General features: G+C 46.3%; 2 protein-coding genes and 1 long non-coding RNA gene across 7 annotated transcripts in view; 1 reads left to right on the top strand and 2 right to left on the bottom strand.

The window, feature by feature from the left end:
- The window catches only part of OVCH1 (ovochymase 1), a 39,646-nt gene extending 36,588 nt beyond the window's left edge, over window positions 1-3,058 (bottom strand). For all 3 annotated transcript variants that reach the window (XM_080578753.1, XM_080578754.1, XM_080578755.1), the window contains exons 1-3: window positions 2,933-3,058; window positions 1,238-1,354; window positions 200-318 (exon numbers count right to left, since the gene is read on the bottom strand). In XM_080578753.1, the coding sequence (XP_080434879.1) occupies window positions 200-318; window positions 1,238-1,354; window positions 2,933-2,984 (288 nt within the window). In that variant the 5' untranslated portion in view covers window positions 2,985-3,058. The remainder of the gene's footprint in view (window positions 1-199; window positions 319-1,237; window positions 1,355-2,932) is intronic.
- A 138-nt stretch (window positions 3,059-3,196) lies between these two features.
- On the top strand, window positions 3,197-5,272 carry LOC308189133. The gene is made up of 2 exons (XR_013946039.1): window positions 3,197-3,503; window positions 3,601-5,272. It is a non-coding gene; the product is annotated as an uncharacterized lncRNA (long non-coding RNA).
- Window positions 4,776-18,876, bottom strand: part of TMTC1 (transmembrane O-mannosyltransferase targeting cadherins 1) — a 153,205-nt gene continuing 139,104 nt past the window's right edge. For all 3 annotated transcript variants that reach the window (XM_080578839.1, XM_080578840.1, XM_080578841.1), the window contains 7 exons: window positions 16,673-16,775; window positions 13,435-13,570; window positions 12,848-12,992; window positions 12,316-12,453; window positions 11,780-11,902; window positions 10,579-10,656; window positions 4,776-9,814 (listed from right to left, as the gene is read on the bottom strand). In XM_080578839.1, the coding sequence (XP_080434965.1) occupies window positions 9,674-9,814; window positions 10,579-10,656; window positions 11,780-11,902; window positions 12,316-12,453; window positions 12,848-12,992; window positions 13,435-13,570; window positions 16,673-16,775 (864 nt within the window). In that variant the 3' untranslated portion in view covers window positions 4,776-9,673. The remainder of the gene's footprint in view (window positions 9,815-10,578; window positions 10,657-11,779; window positions 11,903-12,315; window positions 12,454-12,847; window positions 12,993-13,434; window positions 13,571-16,672; window positions 16,776-18,876) is intronic.

Raw genomic sequence — 18,876 nt, 5'->3', positions numbered from 1 at the left:
CTTTTCTTAACCATTAGATTAGCTTATTCTTCCCCACTTCTAGAGGCGACCAGCCTGAAAAAGCAGGCAAGAGGGATTTTTTTTAGTGCATCTTCCACTCCTGAGCAAGCAGTGTTCAATGACTTGAGGAGGAAAGAAAGCTTACTCCAGCTTCAACTCCCCCTTCCCCATGACTGAGGGAATGCACTGCCACTCAGACCTGCCAGGGCTGTCCCCCAGGCACCGTCTCTCTTCCTCCAACAATTCGAGAGAAGAACCCCAGCGGCAGAACATCCTCCGGGCTCTCCAGATCAATGGGACGAAGTCCACATTTCAGACCTGCAGTGAGGACAGAAACAAGAGTGCTTTGCAGTGATGCAGCCCCCACAAGCTCAATTGCATCACCTTAAACCCTTCTGGCAGGTGGGGAATTAACAGGGCACAAATCCCAGGTGTCACAGTTTTTCTGACTCCAGTCTGAGCTTCAAGCTGAAGGCAATTATATGGAGGTAAATGAAAACACACAAACTGCATTTCTTGATGAGAAGCTGATGTGTGCAAAACCGAGGTATCCTGTGAGCTGCTTTCTCAATGTGTGTGCACAGTCATAGAAAAGCAAATTTAGATCTCATCCAGTAGTCTAGTTATGCTTAACAAAATGCAACTGGGACTTAAAAAAATAAGTAACAAGTGCAACAGATTATAATGATGTTGCCTGACTTTATTCAAAGCTGATTATTTCAAAGCTTCCACATCTAAGCAGTGCCCTGCAGCGCTTAACCAGAGCAACTAAAGTCGTCACGAAAGATCTCATCTCTGAATCGAGCTGACCCAGCGCCCAGTCTTGGCTTCTGTCTGAAACAGATTGCAAGGAGACAAAGCTTTCTCATGTTGCTTTTGGCATCAATCGCGCCTTAGAAATGCGGACAAGGAGCCCGGGGAAAGTTTGACTTAGAGCTGAGGCCAGCCAGGGACGGCTGGGTCTGATTAAGTTTTAGATGCTTCATTGAACTGTGCAGTTGGAGATAGATGTGTGGCAATCCCTTAGGGTTCCTGGGAAGAAGCATAAAGGGAAAAAACAGCACTCCTCACCCAGTTGGGTGTAACATGCACACTGCCCAGCCCACCGGCTGGGTGGAGGAGGATGGGGAGCACTCCTTCCATGCAGAACATGGTCATCACAGCACAGGTCTCACCCAAGGGGCCACCACGAGCACTTGGGTCACAAAGAGAAGGAACTGACTCTAAATGTTTGTACCTGAGGTCTGCTGCTGCAGGCTGGGTGGTTTTGGAAGAGGGCTAGCTTCAGGCTTCTGGCTCCTTTGCTGAGGAGGGGATGGCAGCTCTTCCTCCACACCCTTCACCTGGCCTGTGTCTGCACCAGGCAAAATCACACTGTTGACCACTCCTGTCCCATGTGTTTCTTGTGGTAACAAGCCAATAGGAGGGGTCCCCTGCCCCTCCCAAGCCAGGATACAAGTTCCTTTCTCAGCCATTCAAACATAAACAACATACTGCTCATGATTTGGGAGGTATTTGCACCGTGCCTGCCCTGGCAAGAGCCTGGAGTAGCTCACTGGAGTCACCAGCAGGGTGGGCCTGGATCCAAAGTGTTACTACCTACCACAACGCCCTCCCTCAAGCCCTCCCTTTCACTTTGGCCATGTGTCCTCTGTGTAGTCTTGAAGGCTACTTGCTCAACCTTCCCACCAGGATGGCAGGCACTAGACAGCCTGCCAAGCTCTCACACCACCCTGCCTGAGTGTCAGTGAACCAAGGAGCCCGCGTCTTTTTCCTCTCCCCACAGAGCCACCTCAGCAGCAGCCGTGGGCACTCACATCACAAGGCTGTGATGATCCTCACACAACTCCTGCTGTACCACAGCTCTGGAGGGGCTTGGAGCTCTTTGCTGCTGCATCCAGCCCAGCCTCTCTCCCCCTGCCTTTTTATACAACATTTTATCGTATTCCCATGTCACTTCCCAGCCTCCGCAGTTGGCCTCAGAGCATTCATTACCACAGAAAGCTCAGTCACAAAATCAGATACAATTTTCTAAGCCATTGACCTGGACCAAGCTCTCCCTAGCCCCTGCTGCTGACTGGCTTTCCCAACAAGAGACTGTGGTGATTATTGCTATAGCAGCAAGACTACTGCTGAAGTAGAAAATAATAGACTTTATCAGGGAGGTAAATGATGGAGAAAACACTCTTCCCTTGGATCAGGGTGGGGGGAAATAAACAACATTAGCAACAGAAGGATCAGCATCATACTGGACCAGGATGGGAGGAATAGCAGTTAACTCATTTTCCTATTTCCTGCTCCAGCTGGGCAGATCTTTTTAGCACTAGCTTCATTACTAGGAGAAAATTACTTGAAGATCACCATTTTTTTCTCCCCAACATGACCCCCTTCGCAGCCTGCCCTGTGCTTATTTTCCCCTCTTACCTAAAAGCATTCCTGAAATAATTTTTTATAAGTGGGAGCAGACAAAGAAATATAAATATGCTAGCCACTCCACAAGGACAGCTAAGAAGGGTTTGAGAACATGCTGCTGTTTAGTGCTCTCCTAGACACTTCTCTGACCAGACTGCCCCAGGGCCACCGGTTAGCAAGCTCAGCAGGACCAAGCTATTGCTCGTCCTTTCCCAGCCAAAAGGGCCACACCACAGCTGAGCAGCCTGTGTGGGGAAAGGTTCCCTTGCTGCAGCAACCAAAAGGGGGAGCACAGCAAGCACCACCTAGATGTAGAGGGTAAGAAAAGATTCTGGTCTCAGCAGTCCAAAGCCACCGACCAGAGGCGAGCACACCAAGCTCCGAGAGGGTTTATGAAAATTGACTAGGTACATTCACTTATTTGGTACAGAAGCACATCACACTGGGGCTCACTGCTATAGCCCCACACTGCGGCAGACCCCCCACAGTCCCTGTCCCCCACCCCACACATGGGACTCACCACACCGAGTGAGAAATGCCACCAGCAGCAAAAGGAGCCCTGTTCCCGTCATGGCCCAGGGAAGTGCCTGATGCCAGAGCCTTGAGCCCAGGCTGTGCCCTACCAAACAACCAGCTCTCCCCCTCCCCCAAATTAACAAGCCCCTTTAATAGGTGAGGGGGGCAATCAGTTTTGGCAGGTGAGGCTGCAAACCAGGTGGGTTTGGAGGCTCTCCAGCTATGTCTCACTGGAGGTCACCAGCTCCCTGGACTCTCCTGTTCGTGGTGGGCCACCAGGGAGAGTGTCAGGGTCCAGCATCTCCCTCACCATCATCACCAGCCCTGGAGTTGCCTCAGCCTTTGTAGTTTGAAGCAAATCTCTTTTGGTTTTGCAGGGGACAGTTGGTGCAGGCAAGGGTGATGCAGCCAGGATCCTCACCCCATGGGCTCCCTGCCTCCTCACCCAGGCTGGATGGGAGGAGTGCACCTGCAGGGCCGAGTAGAGCAGTGCAGGTGTCAGGAGACGTGGGGCTGATGGCTGTGTTTGTAAGGCATGGTGGTGTGTTTACCTCTCCTAACCCAGAGGGCTTCAGGTGAGCTGTCTGAAACATCCAGCAGCTTCTTGTCTTTGGGGCTTACAGAGAGGCTTCAGGTAACTGCCATAAGCATGAAAACTGATCTTTTTTACAGGGAGGACCACAATCCACATGCTGCAAGAGCAAACAAGGCACAGAGCTGCCTTTTATTCTTAGGCCAGGAACTGCAGAGCCCCAGGGTGCTGCGGTGCCTCCAGGCACGCAGGGCCCCATGGTCACCCACAGCAGTACGAGTGGCTCCCACCCACTGCAGGAGCTGCTGAGCTGTCTGGGGGCTGCACGGCCCTGCCTGCCCCCTGCTGCCCGGGCCGCTGTCCCCACAGGGCACTGCCTGCCCTGCAGGCCAGCAGGCAGCAGGAGCCTCCCCTCCTCAGGTAGTAAAAGCGATGGCCAACTATTTCTGCAAGCAGCAGAGGGAGATGTTACCACCGTGCTGTATTCCTTGTTCTGGAGAGAGACAATCCACACGCTGCTCCACAGGGAAGGATCAGGGCTATGAGCTGGTGGTACATCTCATTTCTGCAGCATAACAAGCATCCACCTGAACAAAGGAGAACCTGGGCAGGGGGGGACTGGGTAGCAAGCTCTGTTATAAAATCCTGCACTGCCTGGATCTGGGAGAACCCCAGGGTGTACAGGCTGTCTTCAAAGTGAGTGTGCAATTCCCCTTCACGCTACAGAGGGCTTTGCACACACCAGGATGTCAGGAAGCACTATGGCTTGTGGTCAGGGCGATCAATTTTCTTCCTGGTCCATTTCTGACAGATGTGTTCATCAACATCATGTATCCCCTGAGAGAACCCAAGCCCCGGGGAAGCATGCAGGAGCACCTAGGGACAGCTGCCAGGAAGAAAGGAATTAGAACAAAATGAGTTTCTTTTTCCTTTCTGTTCTTTTTTTCTCTTTACAGTCTACAGGCTTAACTTTGTTTGATACATTTCTGACAGATGTATAAAGCCCAACACGAAGAGCTTATGTGAGTATAACAAGTGCAAATCATCAAGACAATGTGCAAGCATCAGCCCCCATCTTTTCCCATGTTCAGGCTCCAAAAAATGCTTGCTCTAATATTTTTATATGGCCAGACTCAAATACACAAGCTGTATAGTTGCTCCTATGTGAGCAATCAGTTGGACTCCTTGAGGACTAAAATGTAAGGCAACAGGAGTAAGAAACTTAGGCCTTTCCACCTCCAGAAGAACTTCTCATGGCTGGTCCTAAGGAACAGACTGACCTCACAGCCAACAGAATAAAACCAGACACGCCACATACTTTTCTTACTTTTTATATAAAATAGACATTTACATACATTTTCTTTTGCAAAGACTTCAAGCATAACTCCTTTATGTGAAATCTAGCCATAAATCCCACAGTGAAAAAAGCAAAGACTTTGCAAATTCCTGTACCACTGACATACATCCAGCTGCTGCTAAGTGTGAATTTATTTTTAAAAGATTTGTAATCCATGGGCTGTTTTCTTAATTTTTAAAAAGATATGCACAACTGATTAAAAAAATTAGATACAGAAATAAGAACCATATGAACAACAGCCAATGCAAACAACTCCCACAGGAACACGCAGCGTGACATCCACTTCAGGCAGAGATTTCTACAGTAATACAGTTGTGGAAGCCGTAACTTTTACAGAGGATACCACCGGGGGTATTTTCCGGAAGAAAAATTTCAGCAAGTCAGTACAAACATGGCAATGAGCTTTTGCACAAAGTTATTGAGATTATCTGAAGCAACTTTGCCACACTGAAACACTAGTGAATGCCAAGCACATTTTCCTTTTTTTTCCTTTTTTTTTTTAATTTTTACTTTTTTTTTGTATGTATATATATAGTTTTGCTGCTGCTGCTGGGTTTAAATGTACATGAAAACAAAGTGGTGCATTTTGAAATTGCTGCATGAGACTGAAAGTTGGTGAAAAAAACTCATAAGAGCTAATTTTTTCTAAAGAGTGTACATAATTTCAATATACGAAAAATTGAAATTGAGCACTTGGTCAATTTAATGCACATACAGTTTTAGGAGACTTAAGCACATACCAATTGTTTCGCTGGTCTGGAGGACAAATGGGGCAAAAAATCGTATACTTATATTCTAAATGGCCTAATCATTAAAATTGGAACGACAATTACCTTCCTTAACCAAATATTATACACCATCTTTGCCCTGGTTTCCATAACTTTTGAGAGCTTGAGATGTGTTTTTAAATAGTCTAAAGGGTGTCCAGTCACCCCTGCAAGTTAGGCTCTTTATTTTGCATTTTTTGACTTAGACTTCTTACACCACGTGCGTGCACACACACCTCGTCCTCATTGAGGTCTCTGGAATTAAGGTCACTTCCCCTGCTGCATTCACTTACTGTTTGGCCAAGACAAGTTGCCTGTACATTTTTAGGAAAATCTAGTCCAAGCAGTCTATGACAGATAGAAAATACACCCAACCCCACCCCGCATCATTTATCCTGAGGGATGGAAAAGGAATGGAAGAAAAGAATGCTGGACCTTAAATAAGCAATAAAAATAAAACAAAATCCATCAGCTGAAAATGTTATTCATGGGGAAAGGAAAAAGCAACACAATTACTATGTTTTTCATTTAGGATTAAAATGCACAGTGAGTACACAGGAGCCCTGTCTAACCAATTTTGAGTTAATTCTCCACTTTAATATTGGTGAGCATTGAAGTTTAGCCAATGCAACTTACACAAAGAATGAACTCTCCTCCACTATGTAGAGCTTCAGCCATTTATTAATTTGTAATCTTTGCTAACCATGCAGTGTAGTTGGCAGAAAACAATGTGTTTATAATTGATTATTTTATGAGCCACGCAATGCTAGAGGAAGAGGATATTTCCTATGATTAATTTGGATAATATCCAGTTTATCACAAGGTAAGTTGCTCTATTTATCTTTCACAATAGCATTCCCTTTTGGTGGAGGTAACCCGTTTCACATTATATTCCATTGCTCTGCTTTACCTACAATAAATCTTTCACAAGATTAATGTCCTGAACAAACACAGCATTTTAGCACAGAAACCAATGAGACAGGGAGTCAGATCAAAACTTCACAAAGGTTTAACTGCTTTGGTAGCTCATGGCCTGAATCATTCTCCAAATACTCTGCCAACTCACAGACCATCATCCTGCATAGATGGGGTATGAAGTGCTGGTTCAGGAACACAGAGTCCATTAATGAGCACTCCTCTCTCTGTAACTACCATAGACCCAGCTCAAAAATGTGGAGAGTGAGCCTTTCATCATATAAACATAACCCAGTTCAGCTGGGATTATCCTACATGGATACGTTACCAGCCTATTTCAGGAGAATGGATGAATATATGACATGCCTTCCAACCAAACTGCGTCCCTCACTGGAAGGATGGTATCATCTTTCTACATTATTCTGCAAGTAAGACAGCGTTACAAAAATGGTAATCCTTTCCCAGGATCTGGGAGGGGGCACCCAAAGTTTGATCATACACATGTGCCAGGTTTCTGAGGCCAAGATGGCTTTGATCGTTTTCTAGGACAAGAATGAGACAATCATTTGTACCAGGTCTCTCAGGAAAGACAAACGAAGCTTTAAGCCAAAGTTAAAAACACAAAACCAAGTCACCCCCGCTCACAAAGCATTGCTATAAAAAATACAACTTCTTTTATATTTGAAAAAATATGTGTCATTGGCCACAATTTAAAGCCACACTGCTGTGTGGCTTGTAGAATATATAGTATTTATTTAATATATCTTTATGAGACGAACTTTATAGCTGATACACTTTTTAAATGAGACGTATCTCCCCTAACCGCACAGCATCCCACAGGGCTCTGCTGGTGGGACCCCATCTCCTCCTGGCCAGTCTGGCAGTGTCTGGGCTGTGAAAAGCTGCTCCATGCAAGGTGCCCCGTGGAGTACATGCACTGGGAACCTGCAGAAATGTTGGGTCAGTAAGCCTACGGCTTTAAAAGTCGTGCAACAGGACAAGAGCTGCTGATCCAGCCCCAAGTCCTCAAACCCACCCTCAGCCACCAAAAAGAAAGTAGACAGCTGAAGAGAGAAGGGAAAATCCACCAGGAAAAGAAGTGTCTTGGTCCCAGCTGCTCCCTTGGAATTAATGAAGCTGGTTTGAAGGGAAAAAGCCCAGAAATCTGTCAGCACCTTCCCCAACAAAAGGTCTCTCCTTCCCACGAACCTGAGAAGCCAGCCCCTGCCCTGCTGCCCGCACTGGCTGATCTCCTGGGCCTTGGCCTTATGTGGCTGGAGGGACTGGTACCCCACAAGTCCAGCCTCGCCATGGCTCCAGCTGGCGCCCAGGCTCTGGCAGAGCAGATGTCTTTGCCAGCCTGGACTCCCTCTCAGCACCAAACGCAGCTGCTGTATGTCAAAAATTTGATCAACAGCAACAGCAAGACACTGAGATTTTTAAATGAAGCCAGCGGAGCCCGTAGCGCAGTGTCCCATCACACAGTGAATTAATTCGGAGCTTGCCAAGGTGCCACGACCAGCACCAACTACACCTGGGTGCCCCATGGGTCACTGCCACGTGGGCTTTTCCTGGCAGACGTGCCTCAAGGCATCGCGTTCTTAATCTGAACTCTCTGATTAGTAATGCCAAACCCTAGGCTGCTCTTCTGCAGGGACTGGGCACAGCCAAGCTCCATACACTAAGTGTTTCAGCAGTTGCCTGCTGTAAGGGGAACCAACTGATAACCTACCCTGATGTCCAGACGCAAAGGCAGAGGCACCAAGCACGACCCCACCAACCGTTCACACTTCCTGTAAATGGGTACAAACCCTGGTGGAAACACCAGAAGTGCTGTTACTATGATGAGTTTGGTCCAATGTTTGGTCCACAGCCATTTGCTTTAGAAATGGCATCGGGGGAATTATGCAAGCACACCTTCGTGCTGCTGCATTTTGCTAACTTCAGAAAATGCAAGTCCCAATGGCCAGCATTGTGGCCAGCTGTGAATGACACTGCCCAATTCGTATAAACCAGATACAATATATTAATTATTTGACTATAAGTTAAATAAATAAAGCTCAAAAATAAAAGCTCCAATTCTGAAGAGAACTTGTTTTCCCACTTCAGTTTTTAAAAAATATAGATTTATGACTGATCAGCTATAGCTCATTTTCTGTATCTTTTGTGGGAGGGGGTGAGAACACTTTGACAAAGTGTTTTGTCAGTGTTATCACCATAATGAGTGGGCTTGGTCCCTGCACACCCATAAAAAACCTCCTTAGTACCTTCCCAGCCTACCAAATCATCCCTAATCTCTCTGTAGCTTTACTTTACCTCCTACACCAATCAGATTAGTTGTTTTTTGTCTTGTTTTGTTTTTACTGGAGACTGGACAGGAAGACAAGTAATCCTAGAGTTTCCCACTGCCTTTAGATACTTCCATTTTTCTCAGAGTAATAATTATTTGGCCTGCAGGGAGAGAGAAAAGGGTAAAGCCACATGATTTTTGACAATATTGATATCATGAACCGGAATTATTACAAAATGACTATCTTATGAGTAAAACATTCAGCTGAAGTTTTTGCTCAAAGGATCTTTTGTCCTACTTGTACAATTATCCTACTAGGGTGATATTCAGATACTATTTTCCCTTTCTTTAGAATCATTTTCATATCACATTTAGAGCTGTATGAATGGCCACCTTTTCCTCACCATCAACCCCTTAAAACCTTTTTATGTGACCATTAGGACAATCTTTCCTGGCTCAGATGGATCTGGCAACACTTGCAACGAAGCCCATCAGTGGTACTTTCTGTGGACAAGGTGAGACTGTTTGAGTAACAGGAGACGCTACTTCACCCCACTGCAATGAATGAGTGCTTTGTCTCCATTGCTTCCCCAGTGATAACCATGATATTGGAGTTTTATGTCCCACCCACACTCCTGGTGTGATTAAAATGTGTTCAGCCTAAACATAAATCTTGAATAAAGGAAGGTTTTCATTTGTTCTCCAGCACGTCCCGCAGGAACTGAGTGCCTCCTGTAACTTTGGTCAAACAAGCATGCATTCAAAATTTGCCTTCCATAATTCTGAGTCCTGTCAAAGTTCCTTCAGCATCACTTCAAGCAATAGGCTTCCACCACATTCTTCTCCAAGGAGAACGAGATCCTTTCCACTGGTGTGACTGAATGCTATGTCTGATCTTTCTCCTGGACTTCCTGAAACCGTTTTTCTAAGCGATCCAATTTGGCCAGATTCTCCTTCAGCAACTTGCTGTTTGGAACCAGCTGCAAAGCTGTCTCATAGTAGGCACGGGCAGTGATGTAGTTTCCCTACAAAGGAAATGAGTGATAGATCTCATTTACATTCCCTGACATCGAAAGTTCATTGCTTGGCAGTGGTGAAGACCATACTATGAAGGGAAAAATGTTTATAAAACTTGACATTATTAAATAATGGAATACTTCTTCATTATGAAATGGGTCACCAAGTACTGTTAGCATAAATTCGAACCAACACATGGCACAAAGTAGATTTACATTTTTCTATTATATTGTATCAGAAGAGTTAATTTTACTCAGAGACAGGATACCCTGAGGAAATCACACAATGTGACTCCTTAGGACCCAAATCATAATGATATCCTAAAGTATTCAAAAAGATAAGAAGCCACAGGGCTACCTGTCTATTTCCATAATTTTATGCCAGCATTCTGCATTAGACATCTTTATTAAATTTATTAGGTAGAAAGAAATTTTAAAGGTTGACTCACAGTGACATTTTTCTAAGGCAGGTCAACAATTCATGTAGGAAAACTTTAGAGATGGGCAGGTTGTTCCTTGTAGGGCAGGTTGTTCCCTCTTAAAAATATGGGATTTACATTATGTATTTCCGAGCAACCTGACTGGGAAAATTTATCTGGCGTGGAATAGACTTTCCTCCTTTTTGGATAAAATATCCAAAACTCTTGGGAACTCATACTGGTCATAAACCTGACCAGAGCTGCAGCTCTTGGCAGTCTGAAGCAAGTTTAACTCTCTGTCCTGAGTAGTAGTCTCGGTAGCTGACAGATTAAGGAAAAACAATATTGTCGTACCTTGATGTGCTCAATGCCTCCCATATTCATCCAGGCCTGTGCTTGGTCTGGGTTGAGCTCTACGGCCCGTTTATAGCTCTACATAAATACAAAACATTTTTAGGTTAAGAGTCTTGGTCTTCAAACAAAACCAGTTTCTAAAACCAGAAACTAAGTTTCCTCTCCCTCTAAATACCTTTATAATTTCAAATTCTTCTCATACACAGTGCACATGCTAAATTGCAGTGTCTTTGCAGTAGAGGTGACAGAACATACTGCTTCACTGAGGAGCTCATCTCGCGGGTTCTCCGTGTCCATACAGCTGCATGAGGAGCCACACCAATCACTGTGACCCTATCCTTGCTGCCCTGCACCTCTGGGGTCTGCTGCACATCCAGGTCATTTCCCTGGGCAGGTGTCTGCCACCCACAAGCCATGTCTGGGCTGTGGTGCTCCTTATCCGCAAGGCTTTAATTTGGAGCTGGCTGCAGACTACGATACAGCTGCCAGCACACAAGTTCCACCAGGACCTGAGGGCAGCACTATTCCTCCCCATTGCTTCTGCCACTGTACACGGGAGAAGAAGCAACAAGTACCTTGTGGACTCTGACAAACAGCACCATTTTTATGGTGTCACACAGGAAAGGATTCAAACCACGATTAGACATCTCTAGGGATATCGAGAATAGTCAGATCTGTCCCAATAACATAATTTTCTGTGCTATTATTCAGCACTAACAAAATTTCTGAGCTATCAAGCCTCTTGCTCCACAGGATAAGCCAATCTGCAAGCTATTAGTTAATAAGGTGAGATATGGTGGGCTCTCACAGGTCGCTGTGCTTTTAGCTGAGCCATCTTGGAGCTGGCCGTTGCTAGTGAGAGGGGCTGAGGCAGGATGGACCAAGGGTCTGGTCAGTGCACCAAGACCCAGGCTCTTCCATAGTCCAACCATGACCCCATACTTAACCTCTCAGAACAGGGAGCTGTATTTCCACACTTGATGAAAAAGGAGTATTTGTGAATGGTAGAAAGAAGTCCTCTATTGAGGAAGAAAACTGAAACTAACTCTGGCAAAGTTGGTTGCTCCATAGCTTTAGCAGTACCACTGATGAGCTCCCAAAGCCAACAGGCAGGGTGTGTGCACCATGGACTATTAGATGCAATGAGTTAATTCTATCTTTTAACCTATAAAACTATCCATAGGGCTTAGAGCAGTCATACCTCAAAAGCCTCGTCAAGGCGATTCTGTTCTCTTAGCTGGTTTCCTTTTGTGAAGAAGAGCTCTGACAAGATTTTTGGATCCTTTGGTTTTAGCTGAAGAGCTTTATCTATAGCTTCAAGTGCCTGTGAAAAAGCAAGAGGTCATTGTATCACTGTATTCTGCACCTTTCACCTTCTCAGGTCTGCCCACCACTAAGGCCTCCCAGTACAGAAACCCAAAGAGCAATACGTCATCATCCTCCTTCCCTTATTTGCCCCACGCTGTTATCACATGTGGAAATGGGTGTTTCAGATGCCTGTGGCTGATGGGCAGTGGGGCTGACAGCAGCACGAGCAGTAAGTGCTCACAACCTCTGAAAACTACAGTGCTTGGCTTTAGTACCATTACTTAGATAAACAGAAGGTTTTAGTGGGAAAAAAAAAATCTCCTGGGTGTGTACTAAGACACACGACACTTCTGGAGAGATGGAATGTAAAATTCTACCTGAGCTCTGTATGTGAGCCCTCTGGACAAGGACACCCTGTGACCACAGTACCTTAGCATAGTGTTCCTGCTTGCTGAAGATGGCTGACAGAAGGCGGTAGCACTCCAGACATTCCACATCTTCACCGAGTATATGGTTTGTCATCTTTTCAGCTTCCTTCGTCCGCCCCATCATTGCTAAAACCTGGGCCTATGGGGTCATATTATAAAAGGTTATGATTTTAAAAAGTTCGGCCCTCTAATATACAGTGCTGCTGACAGGCTCCTGCTCTCTGACAAGGCAGGGACTGCTGATAAGAGCCAGCCGCTCAGCAGCACCTCAAGATGGAAGGACCATAGGAACAGCCCAGCACTGATACTTCCTAGCAATAAGAGGCAGGTAAATTGTCTCCATACACAGTCCTGCTCACCTAGAAAGGCAGTGGCTGAGACACAGGGTGTGAGGTTGGGAGGGGGTGAGGAGAAACGATAAGGGTGGAGGGTGGGAGGGACAGTCACTGGGTGGCTGGGGTGGAAGGAGAGCCAAGCTCTGAGCCTTGGGTAACGTCCAAGCCCCGACTTGGACGTGCTCATCTGGCACTCACCAGAGCCAGTCGGATCTCTTTGTTTGAAGGCTGCAGTGATGCTGCTTCTCTGTAAACCTGCAAAGCTTCTTCATATCGCCCTGTGTTATAATACAGTGCCCCCAGCGGGGACAGGATTTCAGCTTTCCGGGATACCTTCAGTGCCCTGAAATTTGGGAAGAAGAGAGATTCCCAGGTGATGTGGGAATCAGAGCATATGAGCAAGATGTGGCTTGCACTGGGATGGAGTGTTACTGGTACAGCACTCACAGAGCAGATTTGAGCACAGTGGGAATAGCACTACAAAGCTGCTCTAGCCACTGATGTTTCTGTTAGAGCATTCCCCATCCAAAAGTAGCAGCGTGCCCTGCCTAGGGGCTTGGGAGTGGTCCAGGGAAGTCAACACTGCTTGAGTCAGTGCTTTCGTTCCAAGCATTCCCCAAAAAATAGCCAAATAAGCAGAAGTAAATCTGATTTCAAATGGATGGAGAAGGTGGGTGGGAAAACCCAAGCATGCACTGGTAGATTTGGGTATCACGGGCTCTTTAGCACAGGCAAGTCGTGTGCAAGGACAAGGGAAACCTCTGCCTCCCACCTCAAATTCTTACCTCTTGTACCACGCTTCAGCCTCTTTGTTCTGACCCAGAGAGCGGTGAAGCCTGCCCAGGTTTACCATGGCGACGTGGTGAGCTGGGCTCAGACGGATGGCCTGCCTGTAGTGGGACACAGCTCTCTCTGGAGCCCCTGGAGAACAAAAAGGCTGTTAAACTGGTGCCTCAGAAAAATCCTGTGGCAAATTCAGCATGAAGCAATGCTCTGGGTTTTCTTTCAGCTATTACTGCATGCATGGGAACCATTTTGAGAAAGAGATTTGGGAAGAAGAGATGTTTCCAGGTGACGTGTGAATCAAAGCAGACGAGCAAGGTGTGGCTTGCACTGGGACAGAGCAGAGAAGCTCTGCATGGCACACTCACCCCACCACAGTTTTATGGTCCTGGGGAAGAATGAGCGTGCCCACAGCAGCAATCCCTCTGGCCACCTGAGAGGGAGAGGACCACCCCAAAGTGCATGTCAGCACGCAGCAGGGGTCGGGATGGCTGATGGGCAGGGGCAGGGGAGTGTGAGCACAGATCGGGATGCCAGAAAGGAGGCTGGGCTGTGCAGGAATTACAGCTGTTACTGGTACAGCACTCACAGAGCAGCTTTGAGCACAGTGGGAATAGCACTAAAAACCTGCTCAAGCCACTGAAGAACCTCTGATGTTGTTGTCAGAGCTCGGCCTTTCTAGAGATTAAGTGTAAGGAAAACTGCTGACAGGCTCCAATATTTGGAGAGAATCCTGAGAAATAGACTTTGCCGGGGTAGGTTTTTGTAAGTTGAGTACATTCAGCAGAAAAAGGCTCCTGACTGAACGCACCCCTCTATCATGCTGCAGGGGGGATGTAACCCCTGTGCCGGCTGGGGTCATGTCCCACCTCCCAGGAAAGCATCCTTCTACCCTGGCCAACTGACCGTGGGCAAGCAGTCAATGGAGACATGGAGAACAAGCCACCCAGTATTCCCCACAACCCCACAACAGCTGCAAATAGCTTCAGCCATTTCAAAACAGAGAATATTCCCTATACCTCTGCTGCTGGCCCTGCTCAGTCTTCGTGCACTGCTCAGTAGGAATGGGAGTAGCCACCAGTAACAGTTAATTCCTACGTTGACGCAGTAAGTCCAAGACCACAGTGCCTGGATGCCCATTCTGGAGCACGTAGACACCGTCTCTGTGTTTCAGAGGAGCCATTGGGTGGCACTGCTTCACTGTGAGAAACCCTCTACCTGGGTAAGGTCCCGCGGTCCATGACATCACCAAACACCACAATACGAGACTGTGCAAATGCCTTGGAAAGCCTATCATAATTCACCAGTGCCCGTATTTTTAGGAAATGCCAATGTTCAATCTGAATGGAAGAAAGGTGCCAGACCATTCATCCATCAACTTAAGTTCTAGTTCTAGTAGTATATTTTTATTTACCTAAATAATGTCTTTCCTCAAGAGGGATCTTGCAGTGCTTTCCTCAGGCAGAGCCTGCTTACTACTAAATAAATTAATGGGGCACGGTTAAAAATCTCAACATTTCTGTAATGCAAATATTATAATTTCAGCTACAGTGCTGGTTTAATTAGTTTGTACACTCTGTTTCTTGTTACGGCTGAGCAGATGGAAGTTTGGGAAAATCACATGTACAGAACATGCCAAAACAAGCAGCTGGGCAAGCACCTAAGTTCTTAAGGTCAGCCAGTGCCACCCCTGTCCAACACGCAAGGGTAATACACGTCACTAAGGGAGACACATTGAGTGTCTATATTCACTGCCGAGTTATCTAGAGATCCAGCTCTCCAGAGCTGACACTTACTGGAGGCTCTTGCACAAAATCCTGAGAGTTATTTGGAGTGGTGCTTCACAGTGATCCCCCTGTGCCCACTGGGGAAGAATGCAGTCTGTGAGCGACTCACTGCAAGCCAGTTCCTTCGTGGTTTGTCATGTCTTTAAGAAGGTTATTTGTACATCAGGGCCTTTAGTTTTGAAATTCAGTGTGGTGTTTTTTTTTGCTTGTTTGGTTTTTGTTTTTCTATTGTTTGGGGGGGGGGGGAGTACAGTAATAAAACAGGAAAAGTTAGTTTGGACTTTGGCAGGACACAAGTGCAAAAAAGAAAGCACAATGCACTGCATTTGAAACAAAATTTTTGGTAGGAATAGGGTAGTTTATCTAGGTCAGGAATCAGAGAGAAGTACAATGTCAGAGTGAAATTACTGAGGAGTTTTTATTATTTGCACATTTGAATTTTGCCAGGGCACAAATTCAGAATCTCAATTTCTGTCATTGATGCCACAACTTTTTTGATTACAAATATTCATTTTGGCTTTCTGGTTATTTCACATTGGTAGTCCAGAGGAGTGACATCTGAGCGTCGGCTCAGAGTGAGGACAGCCAGCTGCACACCAGCAGACACCACTTTTTGCCATCATCCTTGCTTCCCAAGCACCACTGGAGCCGGGCACAGTGTGAAAGGGGCAGAAAGGGCAGCAACTACACACTTTAAGCCTACAATACTTCATCGAGTCACAGCTCTGTTCTGGAGAGACTTCAGAGAGCAGCTTGGTTTCCACTAGCTGTTTGTCAGTTCAGACTTGGACTTGCTTATAAAGCTGTCAATAAAAGGTGGCAACTGCAGAAGCATTTTTTTCTGTTATATGGATGCCAGGAAGTGCCTGAGTCCACGGAAGTTGGATGGGAACCAGGAGCCCAGAAAAGAAAGGCTTTGTATGTCATTATGGAGCTCCCGAGAAATCAATTCACCCCATAGTATCTTAGGTTTTGTTTTCACAGATGATTGTGATTTAAAAGCCATGTTTATTTTTATAGTAGTGGCACTCAACCTTTAGTCAAAGAGCTGCTTTGTCACCAAAGAGCTGCAAATGCTCCAAAGACCATAACGATCCATTTGTGTGCCTGGGGTTGTACTTGATGCTGCTGTGCCTTCCTGAAGAAATAGTAGGATTGTCAGGGTGCTGCCCAGCTCAAATTGAAAAGAGGACAACTGCCTGTGTGAATATGGTGAGAAACGCTGTAGGAAACATCCAGGCTGAATGCCACTGCTGCACACTAACCGCAGCGACTACAAATTTCAGCACACTCTGCCATCTCAGCAGAGCAGGGATATTTATTTCCAAGCTACAGTGGAGGCACATCTACCGCTCTGGAAGCTTTTGACACTCTTTTAGAAGTGTACTGCTGAATAAAACAAGCCAAAGCAAATAAGCCTGAGAGAGAAAATCCCCTGTTCCGCGTCACTTACCAGTATCAACCAAGAAAACTCCGTAGTTGTTATGCAGATCGGAGCTCTCTGGACAATTCTCTATGCCAGCCTTGTAGACCTCCTCTGCTTCCTTCAGCCGTTCCTTAAAACAGAAGGAGATGTCTTAGCTGTGGCAGAAATGGTATCAGCACCATTTGTTGGGTACCTGTATTTTGTGGTAAGGCTCACTTTGGCACTGCTGGTGCCCTTCCTCCCTCCCCACATGGGGAGCTCAGGCCCCAGTTTGCCCCACCAAGCTGCTTACTAGGGGAACCTGGCCGTGGCCACTGGATTCTTGGAAGCCAAAATTTTACCCAGTAGCATGGATGCGATATATTTGCTGTCTGGCACTCCGCAGCAATGCAGACAGCTTTCCCCCCATACTCTCGCAATAGGAACTACCTGTGAAATACAAATATCAGCTGGAAAAGGTTGGGCGGTTTGTGTGCAATGTCAGTGAGCTTCAGCTAGCACGCACCCAGCTGGGAAATGCACAACGACAGGGGTCATGTTGGTTCTGTTAAGAATCTGTCATTTGGGAGCTGACATATTTTAATTTATTTGTTTAATGAGCATCTTGCTGGCTAACTTTCCCCCTCAGGAGCTCCGCTCTTTGTTCCCTGAGCAGCACGGAAAACACAAGGAATGAAAGCTTGGTGTGTGTGACAGCTGAGGGATGAGGAGCCTGCACAGGGCAATGAGGGAAGCCGAAGGAGGATTGAGGGTGATGAAAGAGTGGGGAAAACCTGACAGTTTCAGATGAAAAACAGGTGTTGTCAATGTGTGAGATGTAGCTCACTGGGACTGATAGGACATGCCCCTGCTCTGATTCTCAGATGCACTGAGCCCTTACATTTTGCACAGATTTCAGTGAGGTTTGTAGGTTCTGAGCATTTTTTAAAAGTGCAGATTTTTTCTTTGGGAATGTCCTGCCTATGGAAGTGTCCCACTGGCTGTGATCTGTCTAGCCTAAGCTATGGGCAGCCAGGTCCTGAAACAAAAATAAGGCGTACTGTTTGGATCAAATAGCAACTTAATAAGGTTTCCATTTCCCTCCAGCCAGACGGTACGTGCCAGCTATCCACATGCTCACTAGCACCAGTTATTGAGATTTTCCGCCCCTCTAAACTCAGAGCTTTGCTGTTGGGATGTACAGATGGGAGGAAGGTTGTTCACAATGGAAACCAGCATGGTGCAGCAGGGTGCCAATTAAGCTTCCAGAAGCAAAGGCTTTTTTTTTTTTTCTCAGTTCTTCCACTTGTGCGGAGCAGAGCAGCCCTATGGTGACAAACCCCGCAACCTCCTACCAAAGTTCCCAGGCCAGATCAGACATTTGGGTGCCTGCTGAGGAAAGCCTGGCACCACCGAGGCAGAACTCATCATGCTTAAGAGCTGAATCCACATTGAAATTGGGGGGGGGGGGGGGGGGGGGTGCATTCACTCCCTGCCCCACCAACGCTCCCCTGTGACCGGCTCTGCCTGGCCACAAGAAACTGCCAAGCAGCTTGGCCTCAGGTGGACTGTGTGTCCTCAGCTGCATGATCACATCTGGCTGTCAAGGCAGGCCATGAGAAAACACTTTCTGGGGAGCCTGGGCCACGTCTTTGTGCAAAACAGAGCTGGGTCTGCTCTTCAGCCCGGCTGTGAACTCTCCTTTCCTCCCATCATGCAAATCCCACTGCGTACTGGGCTTTCTTTGGATTTAAAGGGTGTACCTGACAGCAGCATGTGGTCTGTAGTTGTTTAAAAGCAGGGACTCCTTTCTCACCTCTTATATCAGAACTGGAAAGCTGGAATTAATAGCTCTGGAAGACTATGGTTGATGAAAGCAAACGGTTTGTCATGGTTAAGTGCTTTCACATTTACATGATAAAGGTCAGCCAGCAGAAAAGATAGGGTGTGATAAAACACAGAAACACATTTTTTAAAAGTGATTAAGTTTGGACATTTTGGATATATTTATGTGAATTTGACATCATTATCCTGCAGGGTCAGGAAAAGTGGAGCGATTGTCAGAATTGACTAAAATGAAGAGCAACCTCTTAAGAAAGTACGTGCGTCAGACAGACATTAACAAGTATATTTTCAAGAATTTCTCTATTGATTTCTTTTCCACTAATTTTATTTTTCAGCAGAGGAACACGGCTTTGTATGCATATATGTCAGCTGTCTTCATTTTGTTTACCAATCATAAACCCGATCTT

Source organism: Anser brachyrhynchus (genome assembly GCF_964034855.1).
Source record: "Anser brachyrhynchus genome assembly, chromosome: 1".
Classification (NCBI taxonomy): Eukaryota; Metazoa; Chordata; class Aves; order Anseriformes; family Anatidae; genus Anser; species Anser brachyrhynchus.
Note: the sequence above shows the minus strand (reverse complement) of the source record. Positions and strands in the feature narration are given on the sequence as shown.